This window comes from Hypomesus nipponensis, chromosome 17 (genome assembly GCF_054491055.1).
Source record: "Hypomesus nipponensis isolate SF chromosome 17, ASM5449105v1, whole genome shotgun sequence".
In the NCBI taxonomy this organism is placed as follows: Eukaryota; Metazoa; Chordata; class Actinopteri; order Osmeriformes; family Osmeridae; genus Hypomesus; species Hypomesus nipponensis.
In genome coordinates this window covers 18,333,420-18,348,857 of record NC_140377.1, presented here as the reverse complement: position 1 = coordinate 18,348,857, position 15,438 = coordinate 18,333,420, and the positions used below count along the sequence as shown (strand labels likewise).

The 15,438-nt window shown below is 55.2% G+C and overlaps 1 protein-coding gene across 2 annotated transcripts in view; it reads right to left on the bottom strand.

Annotated features, from left to right (window-relative positions):
- Window positions 1-3,542: 3,542 nt before the first annotated feature.
- The window catches only part of mrtfaa (myocardin related transcription factor Aa), a 29,861-nt gene continuing 17,965 nt past the window's right edge, over window positions 3,543-15,438 (bottom strand). For both annotated transcript variants that reach the window (XM_084676957.1, XM_084676956.1), the window contains 15 exons: window positions 13,799-13,854; window positions 13,552-13,627; window positions 12,987-13,148; window positions 11,105-11,271; window positions 10,860-10,994; window positions 10,104-10,357; window positions 9,313-9,496; window positions 8,732-9,127; window positions 7,579-8,574; window positions 7,240-7,437; window positions 7,018-7,137; window positions 6,518-6,664; window positions 6,191-6,280; window positions 6,019-6,076; window positions 3,543-5,744 (listed from right to left, as the gene is read on the bottom strand). In XM_084676957.1, coding sequence (XP_084533083.1) covers window positions 5,173-5,744; window positions 6,019-6,076; window positions 6,191-6,280; window positions 6,518-6,664; window positions 7,018-7,137; window positions 7,240-7,437; window positions 7,579-8,574; window positions 8,732-9,127; window positions 9,313-9,496; window positions 10,104-10,357; window positions 10,860-10,994; window positions 11,105-11,271; window positions 12,987-13,148; window positions 13,552-13,627; window positions 13,799-13,854 — 3,611 coding nt within the window. In that variant the 3' untranslated portion in view covers window positions 3,543-5,172. The remainder of the gene's footprint in view (window positions 5,745-6,018; window positions 6,077-6,190; window positions 6,281-6,517; window positions 6,665-7,017; window positions 7,138-7,239; window positions 7,438-7,578; window positions 8,575-8,731; window positions 9,128-9,312; window positions 9,497-10,103; window positions 10,358-10,859; window positions 10,995-11,104; window positions 11,272-12,986; window positions 13,149-13,551; window positions 13,628-13,798; window positions 13,855-15,438) is intronic.

Below are 15,438 nucleotides of genomic sequence, written 5' to 3'. Positions count from 1 at the left end.
GAGAGGCCGAGGCCGTGCTTCTGCGCCCTTCCTCTGTGTCTGCGTTTCTGAGCAGGTTTTACTGGCACCTGACATGGTAAGATAAGAGGAGACCGGCAGCACAAAGGAACCGCAGTCAATAATGACAGGATGGTGGAGAGAGGGAATAAATCACCGAGCTACGGAAGGGGGAAGAAAGGGAGAGAGGCAGAGAAAGAGGGCAGGAGGAAGACAATCAGGGACAACGCGGGAAGAAAAGACGGAGAGGAAAAGAAGGAAAAAGGAGAAAGACGTTTCCAGAGGGAGAAAGGGCGCGCACAACTGAAAGAATGGAACATGAGAGACGGAGAACGAGAAGAAGGAGAGAGGGAGAGGGAGCGGGTGAGACCGAATGGAGCTCGATTAAAAGGGACAAAAAAAACGAGGGAGACAGGCACACCGGAGAGTGGGAGAAAGGAGAGATGAGCTCACCACCAGAGCCAGTATTGTGATGGTAATACTACTAATGTTGTGATTGATTGTGAAGTGTGCGGCAGGGATAGGGGGCCTTGTGGCGCTCGAGGGGGGGGATTGGGGCCCAGAAGAGGAGGTTAGGGACAGGCAACAGTCTGGCACTGCAGTGGGTGGTGAGAGAGAGAGAGGTGTGTGCTTGCGGTTGGGGGTGGGGGCGGACTGCGGAGATTAAGGACATGAAGATGTGGAAACCAAACACACACACACACACACTCGCATACACACACGCGCGCGCGCGCGCTGATGCAGCGACCCACATACATATGCTCATTCCATCTCCCTCACCCCCTTTCCTCGTTTCTTGTAACACGGCTACACACTTACACACACACGCAAGCACCACTCTGCAAGCCTGGCCAGCGACAGCTCCATCAATCTGGTTGGCTCACGGTCTGCACACAGCAGCTGTCAGCGCACAAGGCAGGGAGGTTGCAGGCTGTGCAGACAGGTTTAAGAAGCGGAGGGGGGAGGGGGGGGGAGAGAGAGAGAGGGGGAGAGGGAGAGAGAGAGTGCGTCGGCCACACAGGGAGGGGAAGGGATGGCTGTGAGTAGACGTGGGTCAAGATGTTTGGCATGTGCAGGCGCCACGCTTCAAGTGCCACAACAACTCACAGCAGTGGCCTTCCTTATGGACACTCATACACCCGTCATCACACACACACACACACACACACACACACACAGCCAAGACCAGACGTAATGGCGTGTGTATAGCCAAACAACAACCACCTGTCCTCTGAGAGCTGAGGAGAGAGATTGACCAGAGGCCACAGTACATAAAATGTACATTTAGTCATTCAGCAGACGCTCTTATCCAGAGCAACCTACAGTGAGTACAGGGACATTCCCCCCCCCCCCCGAGGCAAGTAGGGTGAAGTGCCTTGCCCAAGGACACAACGTCATTTGGCACGGCCGGGAATCAATCTTGCGACCTTCAGATTGCTAGCCCGACTCCATCACCGTTCAGCCACCTGACTCCTTGTAACGTTAGATGGATATTAACCCCTCCAGAGAAGGCGGCAGCACCCGCCGTGTGCCACAGAGACTTGGGACTCCTCTGGAGGGACATCACGTGCGCTGGAACCCTACTCAGGGGCCACACCACAGCCTGCTGGTGGGAGAGGGTACTACAAGCTAGGGATCTCTTCAGAAATCCGCCTCATCAATCAAGCAATTTTGCCACATTCGTTTTAGAACCTCACTTTTTATGATCATAGTGTCGACCGGCTGGTTGTCATCTGTCAAAGTCGTTTCAACGTGATTGCCTCAACCTCCCCGCCCGAGTAACAATGGCAGGTATTTCAGAGAGAAAGGAATTCTGACCACTTCATAAATCGGTGGCGACCCCGATCAATACGTCTGGTTTAAGAGGGCCACAGTACGTGATTGGCCGGTGTGTGGTGCAGGTCCGTGGTGGGGATGGGAAGGGAGGGAGGTGGGGGGGGGGGAGACAGGCCATAAAGCCTGATGGATTTACCCACAGCACAAAATTAATTAAATGTAGAGGAAGAGATTCATTGCGATTGGACACATACGTAATGACTGGAAAGACATTTGGGGTGGTGGTGATAGGGGGAGGGGAGGGCGGGGGGATCTGAGGAGAGCAAGGGTACAGTAGAAGACGAGGGGTGTCGGGAGAAGGGGGGGGGCGTTGGCTCTTTAGCTAGGCATTTAATTAGCCCTCAGAATGTGAGTACTTCACTCACCCCCCCCCCCCCACCACCACCACCACCATCCCGGCTGACAAACCAGCGCTCTCCATTGTTGCTACAAGTACTGTGAGCCTGGGAAGAGGGCAGCGTGATGGATTACAGAGGGAGACCAGAGAAAGTACAAGCTTTCACAGATTAACTTTGCTAATTGGGCAGAAAGCGTCCTTCACTTTCCCACAGTTTTCCGCCCCGGCGCTGAGATGGTTAGTTAAGCTGAAGGAACGGCACCATCACCACTGAGCCAATGAGGGCTCGGCCCGATCTGAACGGTACCATCACCACTCAGCCAATGAGGGCCCGGCCCGATCTGAACGGCACCATCACCACTAAGCCAATGAGGGCTCGGCCCGATCTGAACGGCACCATCACCACTGAGCCAATGAGGGCTCGGCCCGATCTGAACGGCACCATCACCACTGAGCCAATGAGGGCTCGGCCCGATCTGAACGGCACCATCACCACTGAGCCAATGAGGGCTCGGCCCGCTTCTGAACATGGGCACATTCCCTCGTTGGCATAGCCCCGACGCAGCTTCTCGTCCGACTCCATCAAAATAAAAACACACGACTAACCAGCTTTATCCAGTCTTTTATTTCATTATATTTGTCATCATTCACTTCTCTAAAAAAACAAGAAAATGTGATGCAACATCCAAATATGCATTAAGCACCGCCAGTCCTCCCCCCCCCCCCTTCTCCCCCGGCCCCCGCACCTTCCATCATAGCACCCAGTACATGGCTGTCATCACAACACCAGGCCTGGGTCAAGTACTGGAAGATATTCCTTTTATTTACCTCACAGTTAAATTGGATTTTTCCTTTATCTGATTGTAGTGGGAGAAACCAAGTGCACTGCCAGCATGGAGGTCATTCTTCTATATTGTTTACAGTTCTGTATGATGATGAGGGGCTCTGAGGATGAGGGGCTCTGAGGATGAGGGGCTCTGAGGATGGGGGTCAAGAGTTGACTTGGAAACGGTCTTCTCCGCCATCTCACAAACACACGCACGCGCAAAATTGCACATGGCATCTGAAAGTATCTTATAAGAGGGATAGGAAACAAAAGTTGACAATTCAAATTCAAACAAGCGAGCTTTGCACAACATTTGCTTTGGAGTGTGTGCGTGTGTGTGCGTGTGTGCGTGTGTGTGTGAGCTGATATAAGCAGCATGTGCCACTATGTGTGTATGCGTGTGCGGTAACGTGCATTTTCAAAGCCGTGCAAGTGGGTTTGTAGAATCTCAATACAGACTTTTGACTGAAGTTAAAAGCTCTCACAGTAAGTTTGCACAGCGTGCTACATTGACGGAAACACTGTCAAAAGAAGGAAATAAACCACTAATGTGCATTACAATATATTTTCAGTGTCCAAACTAGTATTTTACAGTATTACAAGACATAAGTAGGGAGACGTTGCATAAAACTCCCTCTCCCTGTTGGCAAATGTACTGATACAGTACATTACAGTTTAGCAAGAAGAACAATAACACACACCCTAACTTTAAGGACTTTTAAACATGAATGATAAGACCACAGCATCCACCAATGCATTGACAATTTCAGTGGGCATTGCCGTGCTGACCCCGGCCTTTGTGAGTGTGTGAGGGCTTCAAACTGTCCCACACTGACAGGAAAGGAAACACATATTTCTATGCCCTTCGTTTGAGTAGTTTGAGTCAAATGCAACCCACCTTTTCACGGCTGACATACAGTATTGTTGCCGTGACGGTTCAACAATCCAGTATAACGTATGTTTATACAGTGTGTGAATATGCGCTGCCTGTGATAGTTGTAGGATAATGTCTAGAAGCCAAGGGATGGCAGTGTGCTCTCAGTAGCTGTAATACTTCCATTGAAAGGGACGATTATTTTACTGTCAAACGCAGTATAAAAACATCTCATGTGCATTTTCATGCAATAAAGCTGTATTAACAAACTTCAAAATTAAGACTCAAGTATCTTCCAAAACATGAAATCATGTTTCATGGCATCTTAAAATATATCCCACTTAATTCCCCAAATAATTTACTGATAATATCTATAAAAAATGTCAAAACTTTGGAGATAACACTATCTGTGCATCTTACAGAGCCTTCCGCCCTCCCCACCGCCCCCTCCCCTCCCCAGCCTCCATTCCCCAGCCTCCTCTCCCCAGCCTCCCCTCCCCAGCCTCCCCTCCCCCAGCCATTGGCTCCTTCTACAGTCCTTCCTCAGAACTATGGTCTCCAGACTGCTTACACCAGGGTCTTGTTCTGACACACCAGCCCATGAAGCCAAGAGACAGCAGGATGTTTGAGGCATCATATCTGACCACCCGTGCTCTGGTTGCTGTGGCCTGTGAGTCTGGCTTTGTTCTGGCTCTGTGTATCAACACAAAAGGTGGGATGCAATTCGAGCACATTCAGGTAATGACTTGGCCGTCTTTCAACCACGGCAATTACAAAAATATCAAGGTTTATGGTATGCAGCCCAACCCTGTCAACAGACCCTGAATTCAACAACCAGATCAAAACGTGTTCCCCATGACAGCCAATCATACACAAGGTTTGTAACTTGTGTAAGCTCGGGGAAAAGGGCCCGCTTTATACTGGAGGAAGTGAGAGCACACACACACACACACACACACAAGGCAATCAGTGTGTCACATGTTTCTTCGTACGAGTACGTGTGTGTGAGACAGTGCTCAGTGTTCTGTACATTCCAACACACCAGTGTGTGTTTGCCGCGTGAAAGTGAAAACAAGTCTAAAAAAATATAACAGTAACAGGCTCCTTAACTGCCACCTCAGGTCTACCCAGAGGCACTTCATCTGAATACATAGCTTCCACAGTTCTGGACCGGTACTGTTTATCCCTCCCAGGACCTGTAGATGTGAGCTAAATCAAATGCAACCCAAGTGCGTGACAGTGTTTGTATAAAGTACTTGAGGCCCGGGGTGCAGAGGAGAGAAAGCAGCTGCTCTCTCTGGGCTACAAGCAGGAGTCCCAGTGGAGCTGCAGGTCGGAGCCATCCAGGAAGTCTGTGGAGAAGACGCTGGGGGGCCCGAGAGGGGCCGAGCTGGGGGCATCGCTGCCCCCTCCGCCCATGGTGATGTCCAGCCAGTCCATGCTATCCAGGGCCTGCTCTCCGAACTCCAGGTTGGGGGGGTTGGGGTGGTAGCCCAGCTCATAGGTGTCCATAGGGGAGGGGGAGGACGGGTGGTCCAAGATGCTGGGGGTGCTCAACATTTGGCTGTGGAGGTCGTCGATCAAGGTCAAAGGGCAGCCGGGCTCCGCCCCTAGGAGGGGCTTGCCCGTCGTGCTCTCCAGGAAGTCCTCCAGACGTCCGCTTCCTGGGCGGCTAACGCCTTCGGGGTCTGCGGCGGGCGGCGCCCGGCGCTCGTCCCCCGTCGGGGTCCGCGGCGGGGAGTTCTCCGGGTCGGGGGAGGAGAGGGGAGGGAGATGGAGCTGCAGGGGGGAGGAGGGAGGGGAGGAGGCCGGAGTGTTGGCCCGGAGGTGGGCCAGAGAAGGGTCCGGCGCTGGCTTGAAAGTGGCCGAGATTTCTGGCCAACGAGAGACGGATGAAGAGCGTTATTCCGCAACGGGGACACGGGAGGACAAGGGCCGGGTTTCCCAGATCCGTTCAGAAGCTCTGAACGCTCAGAGCTTCTGAGGAGCGTTCGAAGAGCGTTCGAAGAGCATTCTAGAGCGTTCTAGAGCGTTCTTAGAGCGCTCCAGAGAAGCTCTGAGCGTTAAGAGCTTCTTAACGAATCTGGGAAACCCGGCCAAGGACAGTCGAATCAATAGTGAAGCATGTTTGCGGGCTCCCTCTCTTACCTCCCGTCTGGATGAGGATGTCAAACAGGTCGTCCATGTGCTGGGTGGAGCCATGCTCCTGTGAGCAGGAAGGACACATGGTTAGTTTAAAGTCTCCCTGAAGGGGCTCCCTGGCCAGGTGAACCCGCGAACCCACCGATAACTCTAATGTCGGTGGCGAACACTTGGCTACCTCGTCATCAGGAGAGGAGGGGCTGGTCTTGATGGCGTCGGGGGAGGGGGGGCTGAAGAGGGCGTGCCGGTCCAGATCAGAACACTCCTCCTGACAGAAGGGAATGGAACAGTTGGTTTCTTCGGTTGGCGTACATATTATATTCCTTCACAAACTACGTCTAATCAGTCAGTCCAGCCCTGTCATTAGGGCTTTGCCACCCAGTACTAAAGTAACTGCGGCCCCATAGATTTGATACTCCAAGCTGTCCAAAGAGTTAGAAGACCCAGCCTAAAAGTATTGTTCTGTTAGCTAATACGCTAGTAGTCCCATGACCGGTTAGCATACCTTCAGAGCTGGCGAAGGCGGGACATCTTTCCCTGAGGGGACGGAGTCCTCATCCAGGAAGAAAGGCTGGAGATTGGGCGGGGCGGAGAACGAGAGAGCCGCCCCTTGCGAGTTGTTGGTCGACACCCGAAGCCCCGCCTTCTGTCCCTGCCCCAAACCAGAAATTAATCTCAATTAGCTGCCGTGCAAATGAACCAGGGGCCTCGGTGCTCGGGCTACCGATATAAATCACTGTGATGAGGACTGTCGTTGGGTTAATTAGCATAATAATGAACCATATGACATGACAGCAGTCAATGGGTCTTATCAAGGATGCTGTCTGTGTCGCCGTTCACTGTCTACATCATTAATTTATATAGTCCTTCGTTATTGGACTCGTTGGAGTCATCCTGGATTAATTGGAACATTAGAGAACATGTATTCACCAGCAGGACAGGTCTTCATTGACCTCTCAGTCTTGTGACAGGGAGGAGACGTGAACTTGGCGACCTCCAGCTCACCTTTCTGGTTGGTTGCTTCCCAAGGCCTGATGTGGCGCTCCTCGGTTTTGATTTGGTGTCGGTGCTCTGCAGCAGAGGAGGGGATTGGCTGGGCAGCTTGGTGGGAGGGGACGGTAGTCTCTGGCGGAGGAGAAGTTGGCGATGAGAGATACATCTGAGAAGACGGCGAATGACAAGACCTGGGTCGTGCGAGTGTAGAAGGTGGGTGGACTCGCCACGTACCTGTAACTCAATGTGATTGTCCGGCTTCCCCTGAGGGGTGTCACTTCCTTGGTTCTCCGTGGTGTGATTGGTCAGTGCAATGAGGAAGTGGTTGCCGTTGCTGTCGGTCACCAGGGTTGGGGTGGAGTGTGTCTTGAGGAGGTCGAGAGGGAAGGAAGAGCAGCTCCCAGTCTGCTGGTTTAGGAACACCTGGGATATCTGAAGATGGGATTCATTGAAGAACAGTTAGGCTTTGAGTAAGGGGTGTGGGATTTTTTTTTTACTCCACTACCCTCCTGGAAATGACCGGACCAGAGGGTTGACTCAAGGCCCAAGTTGTAGACTGGACGGTGTACTGACCTGTTGTGACTGGAGCAGTTGTTGTTGTTCCGGCTGCATCTCCTGTTTAGTCTGCAACACCTGTTGCTGCTTTGACTGTGGCTGTTGCTGCAGCTTCAGCTGTATAAGTTGTTGTTGCGACTGTTGCTGGAGCTTCAGCTGTATAAGCTGTTGCTGTTGGGACTGTTGGAACTGCTTTGTCTGTATCTGTTGCTGGGTCTGCTTGAGCAGCAGTTGTTGCTGCTGCTGCTGTTTGAGCTGCTGCTTGTGGGACTTCTTCTTCCTCTGCTGAGAGCGCCGCTGGAGGTTCTGCAGGTTCTGCAGCTGGTTCTGCCGGTTCTGCTGCTGCTGCAGCAACAGCTGCTGCAGCGCCTGCTGCTGGGCGGCCTGCAGCGCCGTCTGCTGCCGCCGCAGCTCCTCCAGCCGCCGCTGGCTCGGCAGGATACCGCGCTCCGGCTTCACCTGCAGCCGGACGCGCTCGGGGGCCGCCTCGTCGGGCGCCGGGCGGAACTGCCTCCGGGTCTCCGTTGGCGCGTCCTCGGGCCCGACCTCGTCCGGGTCGCTGGCTTCCTCCTTGACGGCGACCTCGCCGAGCTCCGCGGGGGGCGGCGGGGGAGGAGGGGGCGGGGGGCGGGAGGGGGATGAGACGATGGGGAGGTCTGGCGGCTCCTCTTTCACACGGAGCAGGACCACGGCCTCCCCTCCTCCTCCTCCCCCTCCCCCTCCTCCTCGCTTCCCCTGCTCCAGCTGGCAGCGCAGGGCCTCCACCAGCTTCTGCTTCTGCCGCAGCATGCGCGTCAGCTCCTCGATCTGCTTGTCCTTCTCCTGCAGCATCTGGTCCTTGTCGAGAGGGGGCGCCGGTCTGGCCGCGGGGCCCGCCGCCGGCCGGGGCCGGGGCTTGGGCAGGGCGAGGCAGGGGAAGTGGCAGGAGGAGGGCGTGGAGGGGGTCTCCTCCTTGATGGTGACAGGCGGCTGGGGGGAGGGCTGGAGGCTGAGCTGAGTGAGGGGGGAACTCACCTGAGAAGACAGAGGCATGAAAACGTGAATTTCTCGAACGAACACATGAGGTACAGTATCGTGTTATTTGACCAGCAACCATCACCGTCACAATTTTCTTTCCGAGTCGTGTCCCTCATCGATATCATCAACTCGGAAAACTCAATCGCCCACCCACCATCTCCCCGAAGGTGTCCCCGTTATAGCTGCCGTCGTCTGGGCTCATGGCGGCGGCCGAGCGCTCGGAAGGCACGGGGGACGGCGGAGGGGAGGAGCCGGGGCTGCCAAAGTGCATCACATGCTGGGGCGCCGAGGCGGCGAACGCAACGCCCGTCACCCTGATGCCGCTCTCTGCCGCCTGGTGCAGGACGGAGGAGGACGGCTTCTGTTGCTGTTTGTGAGACAGGTTGGTTCGGGACGAGGCGGCCCCTGGCCAGGGTGCTCCCCCTGCTGGTGGCGCCGGAGCACTGCCTCCGTTCAGCTCCTGGTAGTTCCTGAGGCGCTCGATGAGGTCGTTCTTGGTGCCCGACACAGGCAGGCCCCTCATCTTCAGCTCGGCCTTCAGCTCGGCCACCTGGGGAGAGGAGGGCGGCGCGGGAGGGAAACGGAGTCAAAAGACGAGGATCGAATGAGCCGTCAGTTTCCTACCGTCGTCACCAATTGTTCCAGGGTGTCTTTCCGTATCGATGTGAGCTTCTGTGTTGCTATACTGAGCGTGTACATGGGTGACTCCATATCGTTCCTTTCGTTCTCACTGACCTTCATCTCATCCAGGTTTGGAGGTAAAGACGCTGGCTTGGCCCCGCCTCCAGGAAGGACGTTTGGACGGTTTGGAGCACTCTGACTGGACGGGGTTGATGAGGGGGCGGAGGCAGTGCGAGAGGGGGTGGGGCCAGTGGAGGAGGCGGGGGTGGCAGAGGGAGGCTGCTGTTGATCTGACAGTCTGGAGAGAGGTGGACATGGAGGAGACAACGTTGCAATGCGACAAGTGTTGTACCCGCATACACCGACTCTCCGCACAAACGACACACACACACTACGCACACACACACAGAAACTGTACACAGACAAACTACACCTATCCACAAACACACAGAAACTAAACGCACACACAAGCTAAACACACCCACACAGAAACTACACACACTACACCCGCACACAAACTACACACAGACAAACTACACACACCAACATAGGCACACAAACCACACACACACTCACACAAGCTAAACACACCCACACAGAAACTACACACACTATACCCACACACAAACTACACACAGACAAACTACACACACCAACATAGGCACACAAACCACACACACACTCACACACAAGCGAAACACACCCACACAGAAACAACACACTAAACTCACACACAAACTACACACAGACAAACTACACACACCAACATAGGCACACAAACCACACACACACACACACACCAACCACACATACACTCTACACACATGCTAAACACACCCCCACACAAACTACACCCGCCCGCCCGCCCGCCCACGTACACGACACACACGGTGTGCGAGCCTTACTTGGGCGGAGCGGGCAGGATGGTGTGGTAGTTGTAGTGCTGCTGCTGCTGGTTGATGATCTGCAGCTGCAGGAAGAGCTGCTGCTGCTGCAGGATCTTGGCGTAGGACGAGTCCAGCTGGGGCGGGGGCTCCCGCTCGGCCTTCTGGTCCGGGGGGATGTACTGGTGGTACTTGAGCTTCTTCACCTTGGGCTTGGTGTCCTTGGCCTTCTTGGGGCGCTGGGGGGGGCGGTCGGCGCTCGACTTGGAGTGGGACTGGAGAGAGGGACCGGGGAGGGGGACGGGGGGGACGGGGGAGAGGGGGACGGGGGGGTGGGGGGAGAGAGGGACCGGGGAGGGGGACGGGGGGGACGGGGGAGAGGGGGTGTGTGTGGGGGGGGGGGGGGGAGAGAGGGACCGGGGAGGGGGACGGGGGGGACGGGGGGAGAGGGGGTGTGTGGGGGGGGGGACGGGGGGGACGGGGGAGAGGGACCGGGGAGAGGGGGAGAGAGGGGGGGGGGGGGGGGGGGGGGGGGAGAGGGACCGGGGAGAGGGAGGGGGAGGAGAGAGGGGGTGTGTGTGGGGGGAGGGGGGAGAGGGGAGGAGAGAGGGGGTGCGTGTGGGGGGAGGGGGGGAGAGGGGGGGAGAGGGGGGGAGGGGGGGGAGATGGGGTGTGTGTGGGTGGGTGGAGGGGGGGGTTGAAGGAAGAAGTGGTCAGCGGGGGGGTTGTCTGAAGAGAGAGGGAGAGACCTGGTTGGCTGTGCTGACAGTCACTCACCTTTGCCTGAGCTGGTGGGGTCCTTTGAGCTGCGAGAGATGCAGTCCCATTGGTCAACTTCAGGGCCTGGGCGGGGCCAGACACCGGGGGAAGAGGAGGAGGAGGAGGAGGAAGGGGCGGCACCTGGTTGAGAAACTGAAAGGAGAAACGGTCCCTTTAATGGAAACGCTATGCTTATGTGAAGGTCATTTGTGATTTCACTAGATTGTTCTCTCAATGATTTTTTTCCTGGAGCCATTTGCTACCTGCGTGGGGGAGGGGTTACTGTTTCCTCCTAGGGTGTCGGTTGGGGAGGGCAGAGGGCCCGCCCCCAGCGGAGAATCCTGGCCAATGAGCTGATCAGGAGACAGAGCATCACTGCTGTCCTCCTCAAACGACGAGCTCTCCCCCGCCACCTTAGGGAAGTCTGTCTCTGAAACGACAGGAGACAAATGGAAGGTGTCCATCAACAGGCATGAACACAAACAAGGAACATATCGTTCCTCCCGGTAGACTCCTGTCTGCCAGCATCCACTGTCTCTCGACCAAACCATCCATCCGTCTGTCTGCTCCTGTCTGTCTCTCTGCCTGCCTGTCACTCTGTCTACCCGTGTCCCTGTAGCCCCGGCAGGGGCAGGTGCGCTGGGCAGCCTCGGCTCCTGCTGTCCGTGCGCTGGGCAGGTAGCCGGGGCTCCGCAGGCCCGTGATCAAGCCCGTGATTGATGATGTATTTAGCGACGGGAGCCGGTCGGAGCACTCCGACAATCACGCTGCTGCCTGTTCATTTCCCATCAGCGGGAGATGATGAAGAACCACCACGGGGCTGATGAATACCCTGCCAGCCCCCCCAACCACCGCTCCCCCTCTCCCTGTGGGCGCGCGGGTGTATACCACCGGCGTGCGTGCGCGTGTGTCTCTGTGTTCCTGTGTGTGGGGGTATTTGTGTGTGTGTGTGTGTGTGTGTATGACAGGGTGTGTGTGTCTGTGTGTGGGTCTGACTGAGTGTACGTGTGTGTGTGTGTGTGTGGAGAGCAGCAGGACTAGGTCACGTCCCTGCTCTCTCAGGATATTACCTGCTGTCATTTGATTGTGGTTATTAAGGCCCTTCGACAGCCAGGCAGCCCCCCCCCCGGAGGGGCGGGCATGTTGGATTTTGCAGGGCAGGGTTTAGCCTCATCTCCCCATCCATCAATCTCCTCTCCAACCTCCCCCCCCACCCCCCCCCCCCCCGGGCCCTGTAATTGCTGGGGCGTACAGTCACTGCAATGGCAGTCCTTTCTGCTCTCTTTAAGTTATGTGCCGATGGGAGGTTGTCAAACAGAAGGTTTACAGGGAAGCCGGCCTGGGCACTCCGAATAGATGTGCATTGAGACAATTTGGATGGGATTGGTGTGTGTTTATGTTCAGGAGTGTGTTTACATTTTACATTTAGCAGACACTCTTATCTAGAGCGACTTACGGTAAGTACAGGGACATTCCCCTGAGGCAAGTAGGGTGAAGTGCCTTGCCCAAGGACACAACGTCATTTGGCACGGCCAAGAATTGAACCGGCAACCTTCTGATTACCAGCCCGACTCCCTAACCACTCAGCCATCTGACCCTGTCTACTTTGTACGACACTAGTTGGAGGCGTCCAGGGCTACGGCTACCAGGGTAGCTCGAGGCTGCCGTAGTTATGAAGCGGCAACAACCCTTCACTGTAACCGTATCTGATGTCGCTGTCATAATTATAACAGTACATCAGTTATAACCTAGTTATAACCTTCCAACGTGCGCGTATGATGTTACCTATGATGGCCTGCTTGAGGCTGCTGTGGACGGGCAGGATGTTACCTATGATGGCCTGCTTGAGGCAGCTGTGGACGGGCAGGATGTTACCTATGATTGCCTGCTTGAGGCTGCTGTGGACAGGCAGGATGTTACCTATGATGGCCTGCTTGAGGCTGCTGTGGACAGGCAGGATGTTACCTATGATGGCCTGCTTGAGGCTGCTGTGGACAGGCAGGATGTTACCTATGATGGCCTGCTTGAGGCTGCTGTGGACAGGCAGGATGTTACCTATGATGGCCTGCTTGAGGCTGCTGTGGACAGGCAGGATGTTACCTATGATGGCCTGCTTGAGGCTGCTGTGGACAGGCAGGATGTTACCTATGATGGCCTGCTTGAGGCTGCTGTGGACAGGCAGGATGTTCTTGTGGATGAGCTCCATAGGACCGGGCCGGTGGGAGATCTTATCGTTGAGGTCGTCTGCCAGGCGGGCTCTCTTCAGCTGCAGCTGCTTGGCCTGCAGGGACGGTTCTGCAGACGTCTCTACACACACACAAACATCAACACCACACACACATAACACCACATACACAGAACCCCACGCACACACACACATACACACACACAACACCAGATACACAGAACCCCACACACACAGAACACCACATACACACACACACACATAACACCACATACACAGAACCCCACGTACACACACACACACACACATGCATGCACAAACACGCAGACACGCGCAGACCACACCACACGCACGCACAAACACACACACACACACACACAGAACATTAGACATACTAGAAGCGCAGGACCAAAAATAGTGGGTCACCAAGACCAGAGAATATGGTAACTCGAGAGTTTGGATTTTGGAGGTGCCAAGTCAGTCTTCCCCGGGGTGAGGATAGGGGGCGCTGTGTCTGAAACTCACCTTCCAGGATGTGCATCCTGACCAGCTCAGCCCTCTCGGGCCGACTTCGGATCTTCCTCTTCAGATAGTCTTCAGTCTAGATGGGGGGGGGGGGGGAGGTAGAGAGAGGAGAGGGGGGGCAGGAAGTAGAGACAGGACAGTGGGGAAGGGGGAGGGGGGGGAGACGGGCGAGGTTTAAAGAGAGTTCAGCAGAGGAGGTGGGAGACGGAGAGACAGAGGGAGAGAGGCGTTCTGGGAGGAGACTCACCCGTGCTCGCTCTAAACTGCGTCTCTGTTCGTGGAAGGCGGCCGGACTTTTCAGCGCTGGTGCGGAGGGAGAGAGACAAAGAGAGAGGGAGAGAGAAAGAGAGAGAAAGCATAGAGGGGGAAAGAGAGGATGAGAGAGAGATCAAAGGAGGCCGTTAACAGGATAGAGTGTACAGATGTTGAATCGGGAACATGTTCAGCATGCAGAAGTCCTTGGGGTTCAGTGCGGAGGCGCAGGACGACCTACCATCTCTCTCTGCTCTCCCTCCCCACACAGAAATGAGTGGCTGTTGGCCGGTAGCCAGCACAGCATAAACCCAACCATACCTCAGCATAGCTAGCAGCATAGCTATAGTAATAAAGCCATCCTCTGAAGTGACCATATCATTCAATGGCTGAATGCACCACCCATTACCAAACTGCACGTCATTACAATGTGTGTGTGTGTTCATGTAGGTGTGTGTGTGTGTGTGTGTGGGAGCATTTAATGGAATGGCAACTTCAAAGCGTTCTACTCTAACACGTTTATACTGAAGGTACAGAACCGTAAATCAAGCCTCTGGCTACAGAACTGCATGAGTTTACTTTGCCTGTTTAACTCCAAAGTTAAACAGGCAAAGCAGTCTGACTCTTGACAAACTGGGCTGTTTAACTCAAATGCGACACATTACTATGGCGTGGCCTTAAAAACGGGGCCTCAAGTTGACATTTGGGGTTTCCCAGCCATTGACGGAGCAGGTGGAAGTCGATTACGGCAGCTCGTGTTGTCAGCATCCTGTCAATGCGGCGCTTCCTCCTTCCTCTGGGTCTGAGATGGTGGCAACAAGTGCTCTTTTTCACAGACACCTCTGATCTCTCGTTTTCAAAACCAGGACACTTGCAAGGTGAAACTGAGGCTTCCCCCACCTACACACCTTCTCTGTCTGCAGAGAAGCGACAAGCTAACCTCCATTAGAGTCTGTGTCCTCTTATTGAGACAGCAGGGGTAGAGGAAAGACAGACAGAGAGAGAGAGAGAGAGAGAGAGAGAAAGCAATAGCGATAAGAGAGAGACACCGTGAAAGGGAGACAGAGAGATAAAGAGATGCTAGTCTATAGACTGAGATGTATGAGAGAGAGAGGGAGGGAGGGAGGGAGAGAGAGAGAGAGAGAGAGAGAGAGAGAGAGAGAGAGAGAGAGAGAGAGAGAGAGAGAGAGAGAGAGAGAGAAAGCAATAGCGATAAGAGACAGAGACACAGTGAGAGGGAGACCGAGAGATAAAGAGACGCTACGCTAAGCTAACATGGTCACCAACACGTCGGGCCCCTGCTCCCTCCCTCCCTCCCGCCCCACCAGAGAGCCGACCCGGCGGGTCAGCTGGCCGCGGGCCACGCTCGTGGTCCAGACTCAAGCCTCAGTGCACCCCGCTGAGCATCAGCACATCACTCCTACCCCCCTGGGCAGAGGGGGAGAAGAGGGGTGAAGGGGGTAGGTGGCCTCCACAGACGAGGTTGAGAGGGCCTGTCAATCAGCCCGGGGGGGGGAGGGGGGGGATGGGGGGGGAGGGCGAAGAGAGGGTCAGTGCAAAAAGACCTCTTTATCTGCCTGGGTGCCTGCATTATCATACTGCGGGCCTTCCCCCCCTCCCCCTCAACCCCACCTC